The sequence below is a fragment of the Terrapene carolina genome, unplaced genomic scaffold (assembly GCF_002925995.2).
Source record: "Terrapene carolina triunguis isolate 2854851 unplaced genomic scaffold, T_m_triunguis-2.0 Scaffold210, whole genome shotgun sequence".
Classification (NCBI taxonomy): domain Eukaryota; kingdom Metazoa; phylum Chordata; order Testudines; family Emydidae; genus Terrapene; species Terrapene triunguis.
Window position 1 is genome coordinate 26,149,173 of NW_020664561.1, and position 23,272 is coordinate 26,172,444.

Genomic DNA, 23,272 nt, shown 5'->3' on the forward strand with positions numbered 1-23,272 from the left:
GCCATTTACTGGACTTTTAGTCGGCAGGTTGGCTGTTGTTTAACAGATTGCTCTTTAGGGCATTTGCTTTATTTAAGTTATGTAGCTCGTCTTGATAGATCTCACAAGACGCTAGAAAATGTAGAATTAATACAGAAAACCCAACCGTACCTCCATTAGGTCTCCATGGGACTGTAAAAAGGAAATGTAAACAAGGGGGATCAAGGTAGTGTTTGCAAAGATGCACAATTCCTTTATAATAGTGTGTGTGTGTGTGTGGGGGGGGTGATAGCTTCCCACCTGAGACCACCATGTACAGACGCCGAACCTAGGACCATGTGAGACAACGTACTCTCTACTGGAGAGAGTTCAACTCCAGCTGTCCCTGCTGTGGGGCGGGGAATAGCCCTGATGGGTGAAAACGGGATAGACAAGAACGTCTCTCATCACCCCCTGTGCACGCACAATGGCTGTGTGAGAGTGTAAGGCAAGAGCGCGGCTGCACAGTCAGGAAACAGCCTGCGATGACTGAAGAAGAACCCTTAGCCCTGCCTTCCACGGAGCAGGAATAATGCATTGCCCGTCTCCTTCCTTGCACGGCACCTTCATGTCTTATTCCCCCTGGATGCAGAGATCACCTGGCTTGCTAGGGATGTTTGCAAGCTGCTGGCCGGTGCACCTCGCTCCCTTAGGCGGCCCGTGCCTGTTTTACTAGCACTGTAATATCAGGATGATTTAACAACTGTAACTGGGGGGAGCTTTAGAGGAGGGGGAAGGGTTGGTTGCTGATTGTGCCTCTTCCTCATTGGCTGGAGCGGCAGTGTCAGCCCCCCCAGAGCCCTCACACTCGCTATCTCCCCAGCCCCCCTCCCCCAGCCCCAGCCGGCTGGGAAGTGCCTCTTCTCGGTGCATGTGGAGTAAACAAGGCAGGACCGCAAGGTCTGAACTTCGCAACTCCACACTTGTGACAGGGCGAGAGCCGCGGCTGGAGGGAGCCCCTGCCGGGCCGGGGGGAGGAGGAAGAGGGGGGCGGGGAACCCGGCCAGCAGCGCACCAGCCCCGCCGCAGCGCTGCTCCCCGGGCTGGCGCTCAGCCTGGCTGCTGCCGCTCTCCGCCGGAGCAGCGCCGCTGGCTCCCGGGCTGCCCCCTGGCGCGCGCCGAGCCCCAGCGCCCCACGCGCGCGGCGCTAGCGGGCGGCAGCGCTAGGTGTGGGCAGCAGCGGGGCGCGCAGGGCACGGGCCGGAGTGGGGGGTGGACGCCGCCGCCGCTCGCCCCCTCTCCGAGCTAAATCTGTGCTGCCGTGCCCAGGTGCCGCTCTCCCGGACGGACACGGAGCCCCCATCCCGGCCCGCAGCCGCCTTGTCATGCTGCCCAAAGTGGAGACGGAAGCCCTGGGACTCGCCCGAGCGAATGGGGAGCAGGGGCAGATGCCGGAAAACATGCAAGGTAAGCACATGGGCGCTTGCTCCTGCGGTACCTGCCGGGCAGGGCTCCGAGCCCCGGGGGCAGAGATCCGCGGCTCCCTTCCCGGGCACCTCCATAAAAAGTTGGTGGCTCCTGAGCAATCGGTTGTGGAGGTTTCTAAAGCGATTGCCAATTCGCCAGCAAGGCTTAGCGGCACCGGCAGCTGGAGCCGGGCTGCTCTGGGCTGACCCGGGCAGCTGTGCCTGACAATTGGGAACTTTGCTGAACTTCCAGAACCGGGTTACTAAAAGCTGCGTTAAAGCCTTCGGAAATTCAGCACTAAAGCAATGGGGAGGGCTAAGTGTAACTATCCGAATCTACCGTCTGCCCCAAGTGCATGGGAGACGTGACACTGTGCAGTCGTATCCGCAAAGCATCAGACGCAGGGTGAGCTGTTAAGGGAAACCTAGTATTTTAAGGGGGGAATGGGGCCTATGAGAGCGGGGATTGGCAGGTCCCCTTTATTTTCCTTGCTCTTGACTGCTCGCAAGAAAACATATCCACCCCACTGGCTCTATTTTAAACGCGTTTTATTTAAAAAAAAAAGGCAGCTCCAGATTCTGGCTCGCATGAAAGAGCCTCAAAGTTTATCTCAAGCAAACGAGGGGGTAACATCAGGAAAATCCCAGCAGCAATTCCATACTCGCCCTTTGCACGACCCAGATTCTGTCTCTGCTCTGGAAATAGTCCTCGCCACCTCTTTACAACTTTACCTGGCATAGACTCGACGGAATAAGCCTTGGAGACTGAAGCCTCGAAGGCATCCGAAATACACAGCTGTCAGGGGACAATTTCCAAGCAGGGTTTTAGCCATTCTGCTGCTTTATTAGCGGTCGTTTTCTGTGCTGTTCCTGTCGGTTTGCTAATTGCATTTATGGCTTTGTGTGAGAGTAAGAGTGGTAATAAGGGCAGCTTGTCTTTCAGTACAAATAACACAGGTGATCAACCAGATGCGATGAGAAACTTTGCTTCAGCAAGTCCTGAAACTGACGGTGTATTTATGCCTCTGAATTTCACTCCGTGGTGGTCAGAGAATGCAGGCGCTGGAGCTGAGTCGCTGGGGTACCATAGCTTAGCTGGAAGGATCTTTTAAAGTCCTAACTCCAGAGCGGAGCTGGAAACTTTCTGTCTGAAACTCAGAGACTTTCGCTTTAACCTGCGTTTATTTTGAGCTCGGGACAGGAGATTTGAACTCTGTCTCAGGGAAGTGGCTGTTAGTGGCACTGGAACCAGTGATTCTCAGCTCGCTCCCGCGCTCAGTTAAAGGTGATTCTTATTTGCCATGCTAAAGGCAGGGGGCTTTCGCTATGTCACAGAGAGATTCGGCAACAGCGCTGGAGTTGCACCCCATTCATTCCCCTAGATGGAGGAGCAGAGAGGATCCCCTAAGTGCTGGGGATTGGCTGTATCCCATCTCCATCATTCTCCACGTCCTATCGTCCCAGGTGTCTGGCGGGGCTAGCTGGCCAGAGACACCTAGGTCACTGTAGAAAAGCCCCAGTTGAGCACAATGTGCTACTCAACTCTAGAAGCGGGTAGGATTGAGGGTTCTGGGCGACCCTTTAGCAGAAACTTCTCTACCGGTCGCTTGTTTCAGCCTAAATTGGTCGTTTTCAGGGGGCCCTTTTCTATCTTGAGGCTAATGGGACGCAGAAGTTGTAAGGGGGTTGGGGGTGTCAGGGTAATTCAGACTTTCTTTTTCTTTGGCTGTGTCCCGCTCAACACTGTGTTGTCCTGCAACGCTCCCGGGCAGCGCTTGGAAAAAATCTTTGTTTTCCCTACTGACCCCTTTGTCCATTTATTTTTTTCTTGTGACAACCGGGAACTTTGTTCTTGCTTCGGCCCCTGCAGCACAGGCAGCATGTATTTATTGGGTGCATACCGTGAGCAGAAAACTCAATTCATCGGCTCTTTAATGTTAGTTAAAGGATCGTCCACCTAAGGTCAGGTATATAAAAGAAATCAACAAGCGTGGGGATGGTAGCTGGAGAGAGCCATAGTGTGTAACACACATTCTGCTCTCTGATCAGATTGGCCCTGATTCATAAACCGTGAAGAAGTCGTTCTGAAAATATTTTCCCTAGGCTATTTCACGCCGTGTTAATTTCACTCCAGTTCCCTCTCTAGTTCCCATAGAGCCTGAGGGGGTTCTTTCCTTAGGGGACACGGCTGCTGTTAGTTACTTAAGACTTAGCACATCTTTTTCTTAACCCAGAGACTCTTAACTCCAAGGCATCCTCAGCCGCTTTCTGGGAGATCTCTCCCTTGATACAACTACTTAGATGTAACTCGCTTAGATGACTCAAAAACGTGACAGCTGTTTGATTCTAGGGGAAGAAAATCATAACTTCTGCCGCTGCTGTGTCCATCACCCCCTTACAGAGATAACTGATTACATTACAAACCGTCAGCTGCCTGGTGTATTTTGCAGCAGGAAAAGGGAAGGAAATTGGCTCTGCGGTGAGGGGTTGTGGGGTTTTTTTGGGGGGGGGGGGAGATAATCAGACCTGCTGACTGAGCTGGTTGAGGCGGGAATCTAGATCAATTCTCTCTCTCTTTCATTCAGGTTCTTTTGTACCCCCTCATCTCCCAGCTCCTCCTCCGCCTTTCCTCGGAGTGGCAGAGGCCGCATTAGATTCCTACAGACAGGTTTTTTCCTTCAAGGTTTTGTCTAAATTGCACAGAGGTATTTGGGAAAATCAGGGCATAAGAACTGCAGCGTTTCCTGTTTACATTCTGTACATCTTTTAGATCTCCCGCAAACACTGATTACTTTTGTCCGAGGAAGTTGGTTACTTGCGCCTGGGACCTTAATCCTGGATCGTTGTGGTTTGATTTGGGTTTAATTTAGCATGGCGATTATATAAAATTAATTAGGTTTAGGTACTTTACCACCCCATCTCTCCAAAAAAACAATCCCAGTGCCTTCTGCTTGTCTCCTTTTTTACTGTTTTCTAGTTTCCGGGGGTTAAAAATGTTTGGAGACAAAAGTAAATAAAATGGGAACAAATAAGCAATTTGAACATTTAATATAAAAACTGATCGATTTAGGTATTACAGGAAGCAAGCTTTTGTTAAAGATGAGCTGCTGATCAGAATCAAGCATACAGGGTTTTGGGTGTCAGGACAGCATTTTAACTTTGTACTGTAAGTAATTTACATTCAACACACTAGGAGAGTGCTGGTTATGGGGGTTTCAAGTTTAGATAAAGTAAATATTTACAGATTGGTATTATTTTAACAAAACTTTAAAGGAAGAAAACCTAGTTAATGTTAGTTTACATACATCAGTGAGATTTAACCTTGTCAATTTTGGTTCTGACTTTTTAAGCACTTTCCTGATAAATGGTGAAATTAAATTATTTAATGTAGTTTCTGGTTCAATGGACTGTAGATGGTTTAAGAGCACTGGAATTCTGAATAACTCTAGAATTTTTTCTCACAACACAAAACTCTGAAGTTTATACTTTTGTTTACTTGTGAAGAGTTCATATTGTTTTGCTGTTGAATTAAAAATTCCATGTTTCAGTGTGAGTCGTGGTGGTGGGTTTGTTTTGTTTGTTTTGATTTTTTTTAAAAGTCTTTTTATTTAATTTGCAGAAGATGTTTCTCTAATGAATTGTTTCCTCAGGTCAGAATTAATGTCTGATAGTTGGAGCTGAGGAAAGCATTTTTGAACTACTTATGTAAATACTCATTGAATGTGTTATTTCTGTTTTTTCCAGTGTCTCAGTTTAAAATGGTAAATTACTCTTATGATGAAGACCTGGAAGAACTGTGTCCAGTTTGTGGAGATAAAGTGTCTGGTTACCATTATGGACTTCTCACTTGTGAAAGCTGCAAGGTTTAGTACACATTACTTAATAGAAAACAAATCAAAATGGTTTAAAATATTTTAAAATGTTAAAGGAAAATAAATGCTGGTAAAAATAAACAAACAGGGGTGCGTAGTTTGGCTTCTTTCTGATTCCATTTATGATTAGATTCACACCCAAAATTTTGAAAAACCTCATTTGCCCAAATGGAAAAAAAACAACAAGTTAGGTTGTTTTGTTGTATGGCTGTGTCCACTGCTTTTAAATATTTTGTTGTTGTGAAGTGATAGAGCTGTAGAAGGACTTTCAGTCCTAAGCGACCTAAGTATTGATTTTAGGTGATTTATATACATTTAGAGTATTATTGTTCCTGTAGGATAAAGTGACAAACTAGTATCCTCAATACATTTCAACTTTACAAAATCTAATGCCACTGTTCCAAAGTTTTTCTCTTTCAATATAAAAATGTAAATTTCTGTTGTCATCACAACTTCATGCTTATTTTTCCTACAAAGTATTTTATTTTAGTATTTACTTGGACATGTACACAATTAAAGTCAAGCAAATAATTTCTTGTAATATATTAAATAAAGAATATTCACACATGTAATTTATCCTGTGCACATAGTTGGAAACTAAATCCATATCTAATTAAACCAAGTATTAAATATAGTTGAGCCTTGTAAGTGAATTCAATAATTTGTCATGAATAAACCTTTTAAAGTTATATACAACCATTTAAATCAGTTTTCTAAAAGCAGAATCTCTTACCCTCTACACCAGAACAATGCAATTTTAAACATTTCACTGTATGGCAAGCAGAATAAACCTAGAAAATCGCATTTTTGTTTTTAAAAAATTGTATCTAGACAATGAATGTCAAATATTTATTATGCCTCTGATATACACTATAACAATATACAAAGAGCAGATGTATCTTATGTTTCTATTACATTTTGCAAGTGTTCTAATTTATTCCATATAAGATTACTTTAAAAAGGCAGACTTCAGTCATTTTACAAATATTAAAGAGCAGACAAAAGAGATACTGGTCAGCATCAGTGTTTATGGTCCCATTGTTAGGGATGCAGTGGCGTACAGGCAAATCTCACCAATCTTTGACGTAAGTCTACAAAAAACGCAGTACTAATACCAGAAAAACTCCTCTATAGTCTAGCAGTTTTCTCCAGGGTATATCTTGCTGAAATCTAAAATAAGCCATGTAACCTCATAAGTGCTTGAGTGGTATATGACAAGTATCTGACAATGATTTCCATAAAATAAAATGCTGAAACCTACTGTTAAAGTGAAATGGGCTGACTCTTTGTCTATCATACAGGGATTCTTTAAACGAACAGTCCAGAATAACAAAAGGTACACGTGTATAGAAAATCAGAACTGTCAGATTGACAAAACACAGAGAAAGCGTTGCCCTTACTGTCGATTTCAAAAATGTCTAAGTGTTGGAATGAAGTTAGAAGGTAAGAATTATTACTGTTATTGTATATTTATAATCTATACAAACTATTGAAAATATTACATAAATTTCAGTTTTATACAAATTATGTTGCACATTATTTACCATATCCATTTAAAAATACTTGCTGGTAACTTCTTATATGCTGCTATTGTATGTTTTAAATAAGGGATATTTTTAATCTATTAATAAGTAGTAGCAAGTCAATTATAAGTTAAAGCTAGTTAATACCACAAGAAAAAATTGAAAACGTTTGATTTATACATAGTTTGATGCATTTAAGAGTACCTGGATGAAAAAGTAAGAATAGCATGGAAATTACTTTTTAAACTTTATAGACCAAACAGAATTAATTCAGAATTAAAACAGAATACATCATCAGTTCTCAGAACGGGGAATTAATAATTGCAACTAATTTCTGGTCTTTCGTATCAGGCATGATTTTATTTAATTTATATTTTATATAGTATTTTGGTTTTGATGTGGTTTTGCTTTGCAATATCAATCTTAAAGAAAATGTGAAATAAAGAAAAATTAAGAGTCTTTCCTCAGGCAAAATTGCAACTGACATCAATGAGAGTTCAGTACACAGAGTGACTGAAGAATTGAGCTAAAATATGGGTAAAATAATCTCTAAAAGTATGTCATAAAGCTATTATGAATAGGTATACTTTCACAATGAGATTTCTTGAAAAATTTAAAGGAAATATGAGATTTTAGAGTGGGTTTTCAGAGTTCAGAAAGATCATTCACACACAGAGAAGAATGGTAATACTACAAGAGTCTATTGAAATAACAGAATGCAAAATGACTGTCAAGAGGCTAGTAAGAGAATCTTGACACTTCAGCACAACACATTCTAAACATATCATTTACACTTAGGCCCAGATTCTTCAGTCAATGGGAATTTTGCCTGAGTAAGAAATGCAGGATCAGAATTGAACATTCTATACTCATGCAAAACTCTCATTCTAATGAATAAGTTTTGCCTAAGTTAAGACTGCAGGATCATGCCAGTATTACAATGGAAATATGTAGATATAAATGCAAATATGCATTCAAATATACAGACAGCCTCACACAATTTAGTAAATACAACACTCATTACATTTGCCCACAGTGCACAGATAAAACTGGTATATTACACTGAGCTGAACATCTTGGGTTGCAGTATATCCCTCTGAAAACTAGTGGTAAAATAACAAGTCATTTGGAATGTTTTTGTCAGTATGGACATTTATCAGCAGGTTGAAAATATATTGCTTAACTGCTACTTCTAACTGTTTTTAATTACAGATAATCATACAGGGCCATATTCTGTTCTCATATGATTACATACAACTCACTTTTGTGCAACTCCTACTGAAATCAAAGTATCTCAGGGTGGAATTTGACCTATAATGTGCAGCATGTTTTGAGAAGGATGCTAATATATATGTTACATTTATCAGCAAAATATTCTATAAGACTTTTCAGTTTCCTGCATAAGGGATAGTGTTAGCAGCAAAAAATGCCTTAACTACAGCATTAACTAAAACCGAGAGAGAGAGACTATAAAAGATTTATCTTTATATCCTTCTGTCACATCTGTACAACTTCTCTTTCTCTATCTGGAAAATTGGAAGAACACATGCTTTCATAATTGTAAATGCCTGTAACATTTATATATGTATTTCCCTGATAGTGATATATGGACTTGAATTCTAGTTCATAAATTACTGTCTATACCAAAAATCATTAATTGTTAAAGTCTTCATGATAATTTACAGTATTGTGTACCTAGGATTCATAATAAATTTTTAATGTTAAGGATTAGTGTAAGATAAAAAGCTCAAGAACTTAACCTCCAGCAATCTCAGCAGTCTCAACATGTCACCAAGCTGTCAAAGGTTCCTGTTTCTATTTAATTGCCATTGGGCAAGGTGGGCTTGGCGAGAACTACTCACTAGTCCATTAGATATATGCCATAGTGACACACACTGCTGTGACAAAGACCACCAATATGATTCCTGAGGCAGCTGTTGAAGTAGATTTGTTTTAATTATTTCTAATTCCAGAGATATTACATGCTATAACATTGTCAATAGTTTCTGAGTCGGTTCAACCTTCTGTGTGGAGTATGGCAAGTGGGCAGCTTTCTCTATGCCTATTCAAATTCCATTTGAAAACATCTCTAGAAAATGAGGAATGTTCCTTAAACATTTGCAACAATATACATAAACCATAAAGGAAATAATCTTTAATTTTTGCTAAAGAAACAAGATTCACCTTTATGCCTATTGAGCATTTTACAGCTTACATTTCAGATAATTTTTGTATAGTGGTGGTATGCAGTAATGGAATGATTATCATGAGATAACATGGCCCTCAGGATACTTCTCAGATGAGTTCTGGACAGAAGCCATTTTTTCCTAATGATACCATGGGTTGCAGTTAAAAAAAATTATGAGATCTCAACAGGAATCACATGTTATCTCATGATGTGTGAAATTTCTGCAGCCAACCACTGTGTTTGTCCCTAATTATTACATCTTAAATGACCTAAACAATGAGTTCATACATGTTAAGAAGATTTGTCCAATAGATAACTAAGACAATTAAAATTCATTACATCAAAAGATTTTTTTTTTTCCTTTTGGAATCATCGTGCTATTTTGAGCAAAGTAAAGTAAGGGAGTGCTGCTGTCTTGCCACTCTTCCCTAAACGTGTGTTCAACTCGAGTGTTATCTGCTTAAGTTTTAACGAATATCTTACTTCCTTCTCTTTTCCCCAACAGCTGTGAGAGCTGACCGAATGCGTGGGGGTCGAAACAAATTTGGACCAATGTACAAGAGAGACAGGGCACTGAAGCAGCAGAAGAAAGCTCTTATCCGAGCAAATGGACTTAAACTGGAAGCCATGACTCAAGTGATCCAAGCAATGCCCACTGACCTGACAATATCCTCTGCAATCCAGAATATCCACTCTGCTTCCAAAGGCCTACCTCTGAACCATACTGCCTTGCCTCCTACAGACTATGACAGAAGTCCCTTTGTAACCTCTCCAATTAGCATGACAATGCCGCCTCATGGCAGCCTACAAGGTTACCAAACCTATGGCCACTTTCCAAGCCGTGCTATCAAGTCTGAGTACCCTGACCCTTACACTAGCTCTCCAGAGTCAATAATGGGCTACTCATACATGGATAGTTATCAGACAAGCTCACCGGCAAGTATTCCACATCTGATATTGGAACTCTTGAAGTGCGAGCCAGATGAGCCACAAGTCCAGGCTAAGATCATGGCATATTTGCAGCAGGAGCAAGCTAACAGAAGCAAACATGAAAAGCTCAACACATTTGGGCTTATGTGTAAAATGGCTGACCAAACCCTCTTCTCCATTGTTGAGTGGGCAAGGAGTAGCATCTTTTTTAGAGAACTTAAGGTAGGTAAAAAGCTCATATTATTTTAGATACAGGTTTTTAAGCAAGAAAGTATGATTTGTTTTGTTAAAATGCATCACACTTGCTTACTTTACTTTGGCTTCATGTAGGTTTACTATAATGAGAATAAACTTTCAATTGATTTTGCTATTTTAGCTTATTATGTGGGATATCAGAAAGACTGGGTGCTAATCAGCCTTTTTTATATTTAATGTATCTCCCTCTCTTTCTCTCTCTCTCCGTCTGATCACAAATCATTTACTCTTCTGAATACATCCATTGAGTATATTGTATGCAAGTTACACCACTATAGGTAGCATTTACCTAATTGGTCCAGTTATTGTGGTTACATATGGGGAAAAAAACACTTTATACACTTATGTATATACAGCCCCAAAATTACTGTGTACTACTGGAGCATAGGACCTGATGAAGAGCAAGCAAAGGTGGCTTAAGGTCTCCTTTGCACTCCCCTGATCCTAGAGGTACCAATGGACTGCTTTAGCCCATGCTGGCTGCAACAGCCCCTTAGAGAGGCTGTTCCTTGGGCCAAGGTTTGCTGGAGCACTAAACAGCTGGAACCCCTAACACACCCTCACACATGAATGACAGCTCTATGATAGCCAGGAATTCCCTCACATCAAGGGATTCCCCAGTTGATTTGTTAGGGCAGCTTTATGGCCCTATTGTGCAATTGGTCTGGCATAGGAGGACTGGGGATGGACGGGCCAAACATTGGGCCCAGAGTGTTGCGGGGGGTAAACAAGAGCATTCTATAACCACTAGCTTAATAGGGGGATAGCTTTGGAATGAACAAATGGTCTCTTTCTGTCCCCAAATGAGAAGACACATTGAAATCCACCTCTGAAAATTCCTGCTCTAGTGCCTGTTTCTCCATTTCCTTCTGCTACACAGGGAGATGCTGTTGCTTCAACTTCATTTGTTGTCCAGCCTTTTGACAGTCATTGGTTCCTTGCAGGCTTACTCTGTAGCCAAGGGAAGATAATACAATATGCTAATAGAACTGCTGCTGCAGAGTTTCACTGAGCACTGAAACCTCCCTTGTGAATCAGGAGCACTGAAGGGGGACTCTTAAAAAAAGGCACAGGTACAGAATACCTGCATCAGAGTTGTTGGCTGTTATAAGCATGATGATGCTAAGACACATTTGGAGTGATCTTTGAAGACCAGTTCAAAGGAAGCTAAGGGAACCTCATTGTGCTACCCAGGCAACTGGAGTATGGGTGACTCTGACCTCAGATGTCTGTTCCCACTCCATTCATGAGGGTGGCTACAGGAGCACTGCATACTCAGCCTGAATGATGAGGAAAGTCATTTAGAGGGAAGGTGATTTAAAAAGGGAAAATAAATGTCTAATTTCATCTGATTTATTTGCAAATATAAATTATTTAAGATTTTATAATAAGCCATATGCTCTGTTTTAAATAATTTTAAGTTTCTATAAAATGTAGAAACAATAAACTTTTAGCAAACCATTTCCTAAAAGTCAAGTTTATTTATAAAGGACCAGACCCTGCTGCTCTTACATTGAGGAATACCCACTGAAATCACTGAGACTATTCACAGAGTAAGATACTACTCAATGTGAGTAAAAATGGCAGGACTTGGCCTAAAATTATTATGGAGTTATAAAATGATAATCTGAAAACATCTTTAACAGATGTTCCTTAAACATTCATCTTTTGTTATCCCAAAACCCAGTGCGTATGAAGACTAACCACTCAGATGGCTGTAGTGAGGACAGTTATAGGAGACAGCCATTACCTCCAGCATCAGACTTATAGAGTCTCTTTATCCCTTCCATCCACTATAGTAACCACACAAGATGCAGGAACTTGTTCCATACAAGAGAGAACCAACTTTTCCAGACTATAAAAGTATGGGGACTATGTACATTCTGTATCCAGCAAGCAGATTTTTTTAAATAGGCTTTTTAAAGGCACTTTTTTCATCTTAATATTTGTACCTTTTACATCATAGGACCTTATACTTCAGACAGTTTAATATCTGCTGACAGAGATCTTCCTCTTGGACAATGAGCTACTAAACCACAGAGCATCCCTGGAAAATCACAAGATAATGAAGCACACCAGCACATATAGGAAATCACTCCACACCTGATGGATTTTATGGCCCAGGTCCTGCAAAATGTTGAGCATGTTCAACTCCCAGTGACTTCAGTGGGAGTTGTAGGTGCACAGCACTTCACTGGATCAGGTCCTAGAGTGAAAGACAACAGCATATCCCTTTGCTGCTAGAAGAAGATGAGAGAAACATCACTATAGCAGGACTTATATCCCTATCTGACTGTGGATTCCTTCCCAGATCCCCCCTCCCTATCACCTCTTGCATCAGTTTCAGGTGTCCACTCCTGGTCAGTGCAAGAGGAGCAGACATCTCAGAATGCTCCACAGAGCATGAATACTGAAGGAAGCATATTTGGTCTGTGGATATGATTTGGAGAACTCAAGTGCAGTATGGCAGTGGGAGGCACTTGTGGGGAAAAAGGGACTAGATTGCCAAATGAACTAGCCCTAGTCTTGCCATTCTCAACTGATTCAGATCAATACTCACAGCTGAGAAGCATGAGAAGTATGTATAAGAGCGAGAAAATGTCTCTCTTATTATTCCTACTTCTCCAAGTTTAAAGTATGAATCTTGAAGATCCATTGCAGGTTAGACAGGTGCATAAAAAGAGGTCTGGGAATAAGAGTTTCCCTTGGATGAGTGAATCACAAATGATGAAACAAAAAAATCTGCATAAATAGTGGCTAGTAACAAATTTATAATGATCCGATGCATATAGATCACATCTTACACAAATGGATGTAAATTACTAAACAGATTGTTAGCAAGCCATTCAGTTCCTTCCAAACCCATTGTTACATGCTCATCTCTTCGATGCACGAGAAAGAGGGAACCTTTTCTTTTGTCCCAACCCTACCGATTTGGAGCCAGAAAGCTTAAATATCCTTTAACTCAGGGGACTGAAAAGGAGACATGATGACAAATTGCTGTCTTAGCTCATCCTTGGGGAAATGGCACTGAAGTTTGTTCATTATTTTAAGTTTTCCCTTTATAATTATTATTTTAAAATCACCTCACATGATAATAAATGCATATTTACTTTCAAATTGGTTATGTCTTGAAATTTCCATTCAGTTTATCCATGATCATCTTCCTCTGAGTGTATCTGTTCTATCAAAATACCAACATCTCTTTTGTTGTCCATGACATATATACAACAGGAAATACCTACCACTAGAGTAGTAGACTCACATCAGGAAAAAAAGAGAGAGTGAGAGAGACTTACCCTGTTGTGACAATAATACATAGATTAAACTCCTCATTTTGGACCCTGCTCCTCAAAGGTCAGTTAAATGATATATTGTAGCACACTCTTTGCATTGTACTGGACTCTTCAGATCTTAGGAATGAAGTTAAAGATCTTTTCAATCCATGCATGAGTTAAATTTTGGGGATCATCCTTTTCATGTTGGAGAAAGAGAGAAGGGAGTCATTAGAGTCTTCAAATGATGTTCATTATCATTTGCGGCAATGAGCTATAAAGCATGCATAACAAATACTTTTCAAGCTTGGTAGTGAAATGATATTAAGAAAATGTAATATTTTAAGACTTTTAATCTTACTTATTAAGGGCCAGATTCTGCCAGTTTTACAATGAGTGGCACCTTATTCTGAAAGTTGTCCTATCTGAAATTAATGGAACCACTCGTGAAGTAAAGTACTATGCATCAGGGAATATGGATGTCAAAATCTAGCTCCAAGTGACTAGCTGGAGTCTGGAAACTTTGATTTCAACATCTTGCTAATATCTCAAACATAAATAAATCTTGTGTGTAGCCCTAGATGATGGCTGTGTAGCAGGCTGTGCTATCCAGGAGAAAGGTCTTTGCAAGGCTAAAAAGAAAACATTGCAAAAGTTTCTTTGGTCCAAAGACTGCATGGCCCCAAGACTGGATACAGAAAGTTCCAGTGGCCTCCATCTTCCCTGATCAAAATATTAGTCAACCACAGAAGAATTCACCAACTGCTATCAAAGCTAACGTATTCCCCGCTCCATAATGGGGAACAGCCTCTGTTGCTGCATAACTCAGGAAGACAATAACACTTCCATGAGCCAGTAGCTATTAAATTGCTTTCATCTTGATTATGCTGTGGCATAATATCCAGGAAAGTAGCAAGGGCCCTGGGCTCCAAAAATTAACTGAGGTTGGTAGTACCTAAAAGGCAAGGATGTAATGTTTATCTCAACTTCTTCCAATAATTTGGAGAGTGGATATTATAGGTCAAAATACTATATGGACACAAAATCCCATTATCCAGCTATGCCAGAAGGACAGGAGGCACTGGATGTGGTTTAATTAGGCTGCAACTTTATTCCTAAATGTTAGGGAGTACCCAGCATGTAAAAGTATACAGCACAGGTAATCCCATAATCATTTACATATACTAAAGGTTAGGGGGGTGATGTCAGCCCCCCCCCTTTACTCATTCTGGTCCCCAGACAACCTGCTGCTGGGCCCCCCCACCCACCTCAAAAAAGAGTTGAGGGGGGGGGCTATAAAGGAGGAGGGGTTGGCTGCCAGCTGTACCAGTCATAGGAGTCCCAAAACCCGTTTCCTCTCCTTTAAAGAATATCTCCTTTAAATTCTTTGCCAATCCATGTTATCTAAACACTGTATCTCTTCCCTATGGAGTACCTGCAGTGGACATCCGCCTCATGTTTACATAATGAGTTGTGACATTATAGCCTAACCTCTGTTTCATGTCCACCCCAACTAAGCCCCCATCCTGCTGTGGGAAGAAGAAAACAACCCACCTTGCCTTGGCCAATCTGGCAGTGAGGGAAAAAGTCCTTCCCAGCCCTTTGAGAAAGGAGTAACTAGCATAATGACCACAGCAGATCATGGCATTTAACTACTTCTGGGGGGAAGGGGGTATGTGCGGGGGGAGGGTTGGTGCAGCTCTGCCTGGTCCAGGTTAGACAGGGATTTTCCTGCACCAGGGTGGACCTAGGTAGTCCCCCAGCTCCACAAGTTGCACATTTTTCCTATAAGCCAGACAACGGCTCCTACCATTTAATGTGTTGTGAGGTATTTAGCAAGTGGCTGCAAGTGTGGGCAGCTTCCCTGACTTAGATGAAATTACACCCACTTACAGCAAGGAGGATTCTGGCATGTAAACCATGCTTACACAAAGTAGACAAAGCCATATTTACATAAATCCCCTCTCCTTGTCCAGGGCGCTCCTCTTTGTCACTTTTGCAACTTCAAGTATTGCCCCATTTTCTCCTGTTTTACACTGCTTTTCCTTCATTAAATTGCTGGAAAGAAATGATATTAATATGTCATTTAACTGACCTTTGAGGAGTAGGGGCTGATCTGAGAAGAGTTTAATCTATGTATTGTTGTCACAATAGGGTAAGTCCCCCCTCCCCCTCCACCCTCACCCATACCTCTTTGTCATTAAGATGATCATTTTTATTATGTTGATGACAATTTGGTAATGTAGTCAAGACAGGATAATAGTGAGGAAGTGAGATCCTTACAAGGTGAGCATGCAATTTAAAATTGGAATGAGTATCTTGAACATACCCAGTTTTAAAACACATTGAGAGGACACATTTATTAGGGCAAAGTTCTTTTCTCCCCTCCTGGCTGGTACAGGAGAGACCCCCAAGAGGGCTGTCCAGAAGCTGCTTTCTTAGTTAACCCCTCTAGCAATGATGTTTTTGGACTTCAACTTTTGTGTGGCAACTCCATTGGAGTTAATGCTCACCTGGGGCTACAGGAGCCTTTGTTTCTCCTGTGCAGGGGAAAAGGGAAAACCAGATTTATGGAGGGCCTCCCCGTAAGTGGCTTTGCACCATTGGAGAAGGTGCTAGTCCATTTTCTAATATATTTACTGTCTTCAGGGTTGGTCAGGGCAGCGCAGAGCTGGGTTAAGAATACTGTGCCCTTTATTCCTGCACAACCATGGATCCAGAGTTTGTAGACTGAGTCGGACAATCCAGTGATTTCTGACCGTATCAGTTCAGAGCCAGAATCCTCCTTGCTGTAAGTGGGTCTAATTTCATCTAAGTCAGTGAAGATGCCCACACTTGCACCAAAACTGCATTTGGCCCTTTGATTTAAATTATATTTCTTCTGCGGTTTTAAATTCTCTAAGAAACAATGGTTTGACAATTTATGTTCCATAGGACCCAGTCTACTCTGCTACTTCTGCTATATAAACACTTTGAAATTTGTTTACCCTGGTAGCAGAGACAGATGGCCATTGGGCAAAAGCCATTTAAATAAATTTAGATCCCATGCTCACCATCAGTACAACAGTTAGCAGAAACTAAAATGGGTTCTAAATGTGGTACAAAGTATAGTGTGCACAGAATCAACAAAATTACTGGGCTACATCTTCCATCGAAAAACGTTACAGACAATACTTCATACATCACCTTTAATTCCAAATTTCTAATTCCAAACAAATAAATCAAACATCCCAAAACAGAACCCATAAAAAAAGAGAATTGAATTACAGAACTTCAGGAAATATTAAGTTATCTCTTATAAGATAATTATATAGAGTAGGAAATCTATATTTGTTTGTGGAGAAAAATATTAGCAGTAGAACTCAAAAAGTTTTCCTTTGGGTGCTGAAAGACTGTTACATTATTCAGCCTAACTAATCAAATGCAACTGGGTAGCTTGAAGTGCTTTAGATTTTTCTTGTACTTACATTTATCAAAGCAGGAAATGTAACTAACAGAGCTGATGAAAGGAATCTTTTGCAGTGTTCTTTCAATCAGGGATCTTCCAGAGCAAATAAGGAGAGAACAGTTCTGCTGTTTAAAACATTTAGGTTCAGGATTTCCCTTAGTATCAATGGTTATATTAGCTAGTTAACATGCTGTCATGTATAGTCGTGGATTTCTGGTCAAGCTTAGGAAATGTATTCCATGATATGGAAATAGGAATTGCCTTCATTCTTAGTCTGTTTCTCAAATTGTGTGGAAGAAATATTGGCTGAAAGTATTACTCTTGTACAACCAAAAGAATTACTCATTTAAAAAAAACTTTACATTGACAAACGCTGAGTGTTCTTTGATGAAAAACAATTGTTCATACTGACATTTTTATCTGAGAAGACTTGGAAGGCAGTGGTAAAATCAATATTACAAAAGGAAAAGCCTCGAGAGAGGACAAGGATTGATGGAGCATGGAGACTAAGCTACACACACCATCTACAGGTGAGCCTTCTCAGTCAGTGCGGTGTGTGTGGAAGTTTACTTTGCCACTGTCTTTGCTGTATCTGTTCTAAGGGTAAATACAGGATTTCAGTATCTAGGGCCGTCATTCTGACATCCTTCTTGAACACTATATTCAGTCCTGATCCCAAGCCTTCTTGGGGTGATAAGAAAGCTGATCTTCCATGCCCAATTACTGCAGGGCTTGTGCTGAGGCAGCCCACAAACACGCCACTTAATGGGGTATGTTTGAGGTAGACACTTTCTACTAGAGTAGACAGACTCACCAACCTACCTTAGTGAATAGCCAACAGGTGATAATGATGTTTAGTCATTTATGAACTGAGCAGGACTTGAGCTACTGATGATGCCATGAGGCATCCAGTCCACCCTAGAACTAGGGTCTGATGTGATAAGCAAAGGCATGCAGTACAGCAATTAGCTGGAAACATGACATGTAAAGGAATTTCCATTTGTTTAACTTTCCCTTTCAAAACTGAGGTGCAAAATCAGAAGCTCAAGGCAACTATTTGCACTGAACTTTGAACTGTTACATGGGAGATGTTTACCCATCCAGATTAGAATGAAAAGATGCTGCTCTTTAGGGACCTCATTCTGTAGGCTTTGGTCAAGCAAAAACAATATTAAAGTCAATCCAAGCAAGGATTGGGCCCTTGATCAGAAAGTGGGCTGCAATGAATATTGGGCCAGATTTTCAAAGGTATTTAGGTGCCTAAAGATGCAGATCGGCACCTAGTACAGTTTTCAAAAACAGGTAGGCAGGTTAGGTGCCTAGTTTCCTTTGTTTTTATCGAGCCTGCTTAGATGCTTCTGAAAAATCCCAGTAGCATCTCTCTTCATCTTTAGGCTTCCAAATACCTTTGAAAATCTGCTCCATTGAGTAAAATTGAGGAGAGAATGGTACTCCCCTCAAGGGTACATTCTACCGCTTCTGTACTGGTTGCTCAACCCAGATTCTCCCAGCTGGAGAATGTTCCTCCTCATGGAGGTGGAAAACTGCATTAAGTTTGATGCTGACTAGATCAGCATCAAGTTATCTACTAAAGAACCATAGGGGGGGTAGGGAGACATAACAACTTCTGCACCCACCGCCTGTCCCACTTCACACACAGATGTTGGGGTGTGCCACAGAGGCAGCACTCACCACCTCCATGCCCCTTGCACTGGGTGCTGCTAGAGAAGGATATGATATGGTCCACAATCTTCCAGACTATTATTTGGACTATTATTTGCTGTGCTGATGTAGGGTGCAATTTCATTCTCTGTTAAATGACACAACTTTTATAACCGTGAAAAAAGGAAGAAATTCCAGTCCCGGGGAAAAATCACAGATTTGTCCAGTCACAGAGGAATGTTAGTTTCATGGTGGAAGGTTTCTCCTTGTAAAAAATTCCTTTCATCTTTGCAAAGTTCTATGTGAGACCAAAATGCCCTGCTTTTTGCAAACAATGAAAAGAATTTTTGGGGGGGAGGGGAGGCTGTTTTCAGTTACATTGAAAGTTTTCTCATCCAGTTCTATCAAGGAGATATAGATTTAAGGGCATCTTTAATTTAACCCATTGCACCTAGAAACTGCTACACCTAAGGTAAAATCTTGGCCTCATAGATGCCAATGGCAAAACTCTTACTAAGTTCAAAGGAGTGGGGATTTCGCTCCTTTGGTACTAGCCAATGTGATTTTATGCTTCATATGTAGAGGTAACATGTTGTTACAGAGTAGGGAGATGATTATCTTTCTGTATACTAATATACAGTTTGGAGGCAACCCCTAGAATAATGCATTAAATTCATGGGGCAGAAAAATATTGACAAACTGGAGGGAACTATGAGAAGAGTGGCAGTAGTAACTGAGATTGGAGAAACTGACTTTAAAGATAGATTAAAAGAACTGCATATGCAGAGTTTGGTCAAACCACCACCTCGGGAACCATATAAGCACATAGAAGTGCTGTATCTGAATGAAGCAAACACCAAGGACAGTGAAGAACTGTGTTCTAACTGCAGTAGGAGTAATAGAGTGATACTAAGAAATGGAAAATTTAGGTTGACTGTCAAGAAACATTCCCTAATGACAAGAGCTATCAAACTGCGCAATAGTCTCTCAGGGGAAGCAGTGAAAGTCCTATTGCTTGAGTAATTTAAAACTGGTCTGCACAAAGTATACAGCTGTATACTATAGAGAACCATTCAACATATGCAGAGGAGTGAACTAGATGACTTACTATGTCTTTTCCATCTTTGATTTTAAGATTGCACTATAAAAATCAGTTTAAGCCCCACAGGCAGGAAGGAACAAAGATGTAGACTGAATTTCTTAGTTTAAGTCAATATAAATTAGGGGGCAGATCATTCATTGGGGTCCATTTACTAGTCCATAAATGGCATGAGTCCATTTATTTCACTGAAGCTATACCATTTTACACTAGCCAAAGATCTGACCCCTAGATTTTTTAAATTATTTTGGGCATTTATTGAATCCATCAAGCTTTGCTCCATTACCCAGCCTCAATTTCTGAGCATTCAAATTATTGCCAGCTTTACTTGCAAACTCAAGCAGGAGGTAAAGTCATGCAGTGGAAAGTGAATTCAGCTGCTTAATTATTTTTCGTGCTAACTACTCTACCTATTTTCTCAGGAGCAAAAACAACCTCCACAGAGCAAGTTTCACTTTTGATGTGAAATCCATCATAGCTTCATTACACAAAGTGGAGGTGTGATAGTTTCGATAATTAACTTATATCTGAGTGGACTTTACAGTGTCTATGTAATTTTTTCCAATGTTAACTCTATTAACACAAAACAATCAGCCAAACTTTAGAGTAGCACTTAATACAATGACTATGTCCAAATTTGTTGTTCTGTTAACATAGGTGTAAGACAAATCCTGCAGTGAGGTATGATGAATAACATGGCTATGTAATTACTAAATCAGGCAAACCTTCTGGTGAATATTTAATTTACTGCAGCACCAAAACTATTCATGACTTTGGGTCGAATTTGACAATTTGTTTCGGTCAGAAAAGAAACCTGAAAAAAAAAGTTGGAAACACTGAAATGTTTTGTATTGATATTTGACATTTAGCTTTGAAATAACATTTTCAAAATGATATATCGGTTTGAATCAACATTCAGTTTCAAAATGTTGTTTCAAATCGACATTGGAAATGTTTCATTTGACCCAAACAAAAAAAATATGTTTTGTTTTGGCAAGAAAGACCTTTTAAAAAATTTAGTTTCAGTTCAAAACAAATCAAATTATTTTTCAGATTTTTTTCTGTTCAGCCATTGAACTGAAAAATCAATTATTTGCTCACTTCTATTAATTATTCCCTTTTCCCCTGAACCTTTTAGTATGAGCAGTTTTTAAAAAGCCAAATAGTAAAAAATATTTTTGTTAAAAGAAAGCTCTTGGGAATTGAATGTTCTAACTTCCTGTTTGTTTTCTGATTGATTTTCTAATGAAAAACCCGTCTAATTACCTTGTTCTAGTGATTTTAAGGTTTATAAGTAAGTACCGTTTATATTCAGAGAATGAAGAGGAGTTAATACTAAATTCGAATACATTTTGCTTACTTGTGGGCTTTCCATATTGTAACATTCATTTGAAATGGCTCTTTCATTTGTACTTCTGCAAAAATGACTAATTTTTTTTAAAAGTACTCTTAAACTATCATTAAATTTGTACTTTATAGTCTCTTGATGCACTGCTCTGTCAATTCAGCTTGGCAGCAGGATGTAGGATTGCAATACCTTGTGTGTCGAACAGAAATAGACATGCAGCCCTCACTCAGACAAAACCCCCATTGACATCAATAGGAATTTTGCCTAAGTAAGGGAGTACAGAACTGTGGCCTAGTTGTTGAAATGACTTCTTCCTGAAATGAGAAAAAAAATATCAATTATTTGCTGAACAAAAGCAATATATTTCAGGGATGCATTACCCTAACAGCAACTAGTTTACAGATTAAAATCTCAAATCTAGCTGTTTGACAGCAAGTCTATTTCCATTTCACTGATGGTCACAGCATATGGTCAATCTTATGCATTGCAAAAGGGGGCAGGGGAAGGACTCTGTACACCACAAGTGCACAGAGACACCGCAAGTGCAGACCTCTCAGATAATCTGTATCTTGCACAAGCTTCTGCACCCTGCATGAAATTCACCCTTGTACAGAGGGCCAAACCAAGGCCTATGCACTACATAAACCCTCCAAACTAGACTTAAGTAGGCCTGAGGTGGTGTATAAGCCTAGCGCTGGCCTCCTGCAGAGGGGTGAATTTCACCCCACTCACACACGCTGACCCATTCCCTTTGCCCCCATCTCCCCTCCATTTTCCACCTTGGCACAAAGGCAGGAGAAGGGAATATGTAAGGCTACGGAATAGACTGAGGAGTGGTTTGGGATGAATTTCCTGCTCCTGATCTTGCAATGCAGAGCAGCCATTTTAGACAAAGTCCATTATGTCTGCCCAGTTGCAAGATAACTGGGATACACACTCAAGACAGCATATGATAAGTAGGATAAGGAGTTAGGTTACCACCTGTTCAGGTTTGTATTCCACATATGTGCAATTCCTCTTGTTTCTGACCAGTGGTAAATTTGAGTTAATGCTAGCTATCAAGGAGCGGCCCCTATTGAATAGCAAATCATTGATCATTTTCTCATGCTTTCCTCCAAAACTTCTCTTAACCCAATTGATTTCAATAGAGTTAAAAGGCATGGTACAATTTTTGCCCCCAAATGTACCTTATTTATACATTTTAAACATTGGTCGTAAGCAGTTGCAACTGGAGTCACTACTATTAGGTTGTCAGGACAAGTATAGGGCACATACAAGAAAGAAAGAAATTAATTTGTATTTCTCATGGATATTATGGTGATGAGTGACTTAGGGCTAGTCTACACTTACCCGGTAGTTCGACGGCTGCGGATCGAAGTTCCGAGTTCGATTTATCGCGTCTGGTCTGGACGCGATAAATCGAACCAGGAAGTGATCTCCGTCGACTGCGGTACTCCAGCTCAGCGAGAGGAGTACCGCGAAGTCGACGGGGAGCCTGCCTGCCGCGTGTGGACCGTGTCTGAACCGCGGTAAGGTCGAAGTAAGGTATGTCGAATTCAGCTACGTTATTCACGTAGCTGAATTTGCGTACCTTACTTCGATTTGGGGGGTAAGTGTAGACCAGCCCTTAGAAGCATGATAGATAGATATACTGCTGGTAAAATCAAATCAAACTGGATAATTTTAAAAATATTGAATACTTGTGTCCTGATAAAGTACCAATAGTTAAAACAATTGCAATTTACAAGAAAAGTTCAAGTAAATGTTTGGTAAGACATTGAATAAACACATTACTGAAAAAAGGAATATTTGTTTCCTCTATTTCTGGAGATTCCTATAGTGGTCATCACTCTTGTATTTGGAAAGAAACAAAAATCTGTCTTTATTAATACAGAAATAGAAAAATGCTATGTTTACATCTAAATACAGCTCTTTCATTTGTAGAAAGAAAAGTAGCTTTGAAAAGTTTGTTGCTAAATAAAATCTTGGATCAAATAAATTTAATTAATAATGTGCTAAAGCAACAATAAACACAGGAAATATACATGAATAAAGTGTTCAGAAAGTCAGGCAAATCTTTTAAGACTATAAATATCACCTAGGCTAGGCCACTATAATTAGCAAAGGGTGAACAAAAGAAGATATCCAGAAATAGATGGGGGGGGGGAGGGTGAAATGTCTTGGCTAACCTTATTCAAGTGTTCTTTCCATAGCATAGGAAATGGTTCTAGCTAGCTCAAGAGTTCTG

General features: G+C 40.5%; 1 protein-coding gene across 1 annotated transcript in view; it reads left to right on the forward strand.

Annotated features, from left to right (window-relative positions):
• The window catches only part of LOC113405044 (nuclear receptor subfamily 5 group A member 2-like), a 127,646-nt gene that overhangs the window by 11,579 nt on the left and 92,795 nt on the right, over positions 1 to 23,272 (forward strand). The window contains exons 2-5 of the mRNA XM_026655593.1: positions 1,288 to 1,425; positions 5,169 to 5,287; positions 6,598 to 6,739; positions 9,513 to 10,159. Coding sequence (XP_026511378.1) covers positions 1,288 to 1,425; positions 5,169 to 5,287; positions 6,598 to 6,739; positions 9,513 to 10,159 — 1,046 coding nt within the window. The remainder of the gene's footprint in view (positions 1 to 1,287; positions 1,426 to 5,168; positions 5,288 to 6,597; positions 6,740 to 9,512; positions 10,160 to 23,272) is intronic.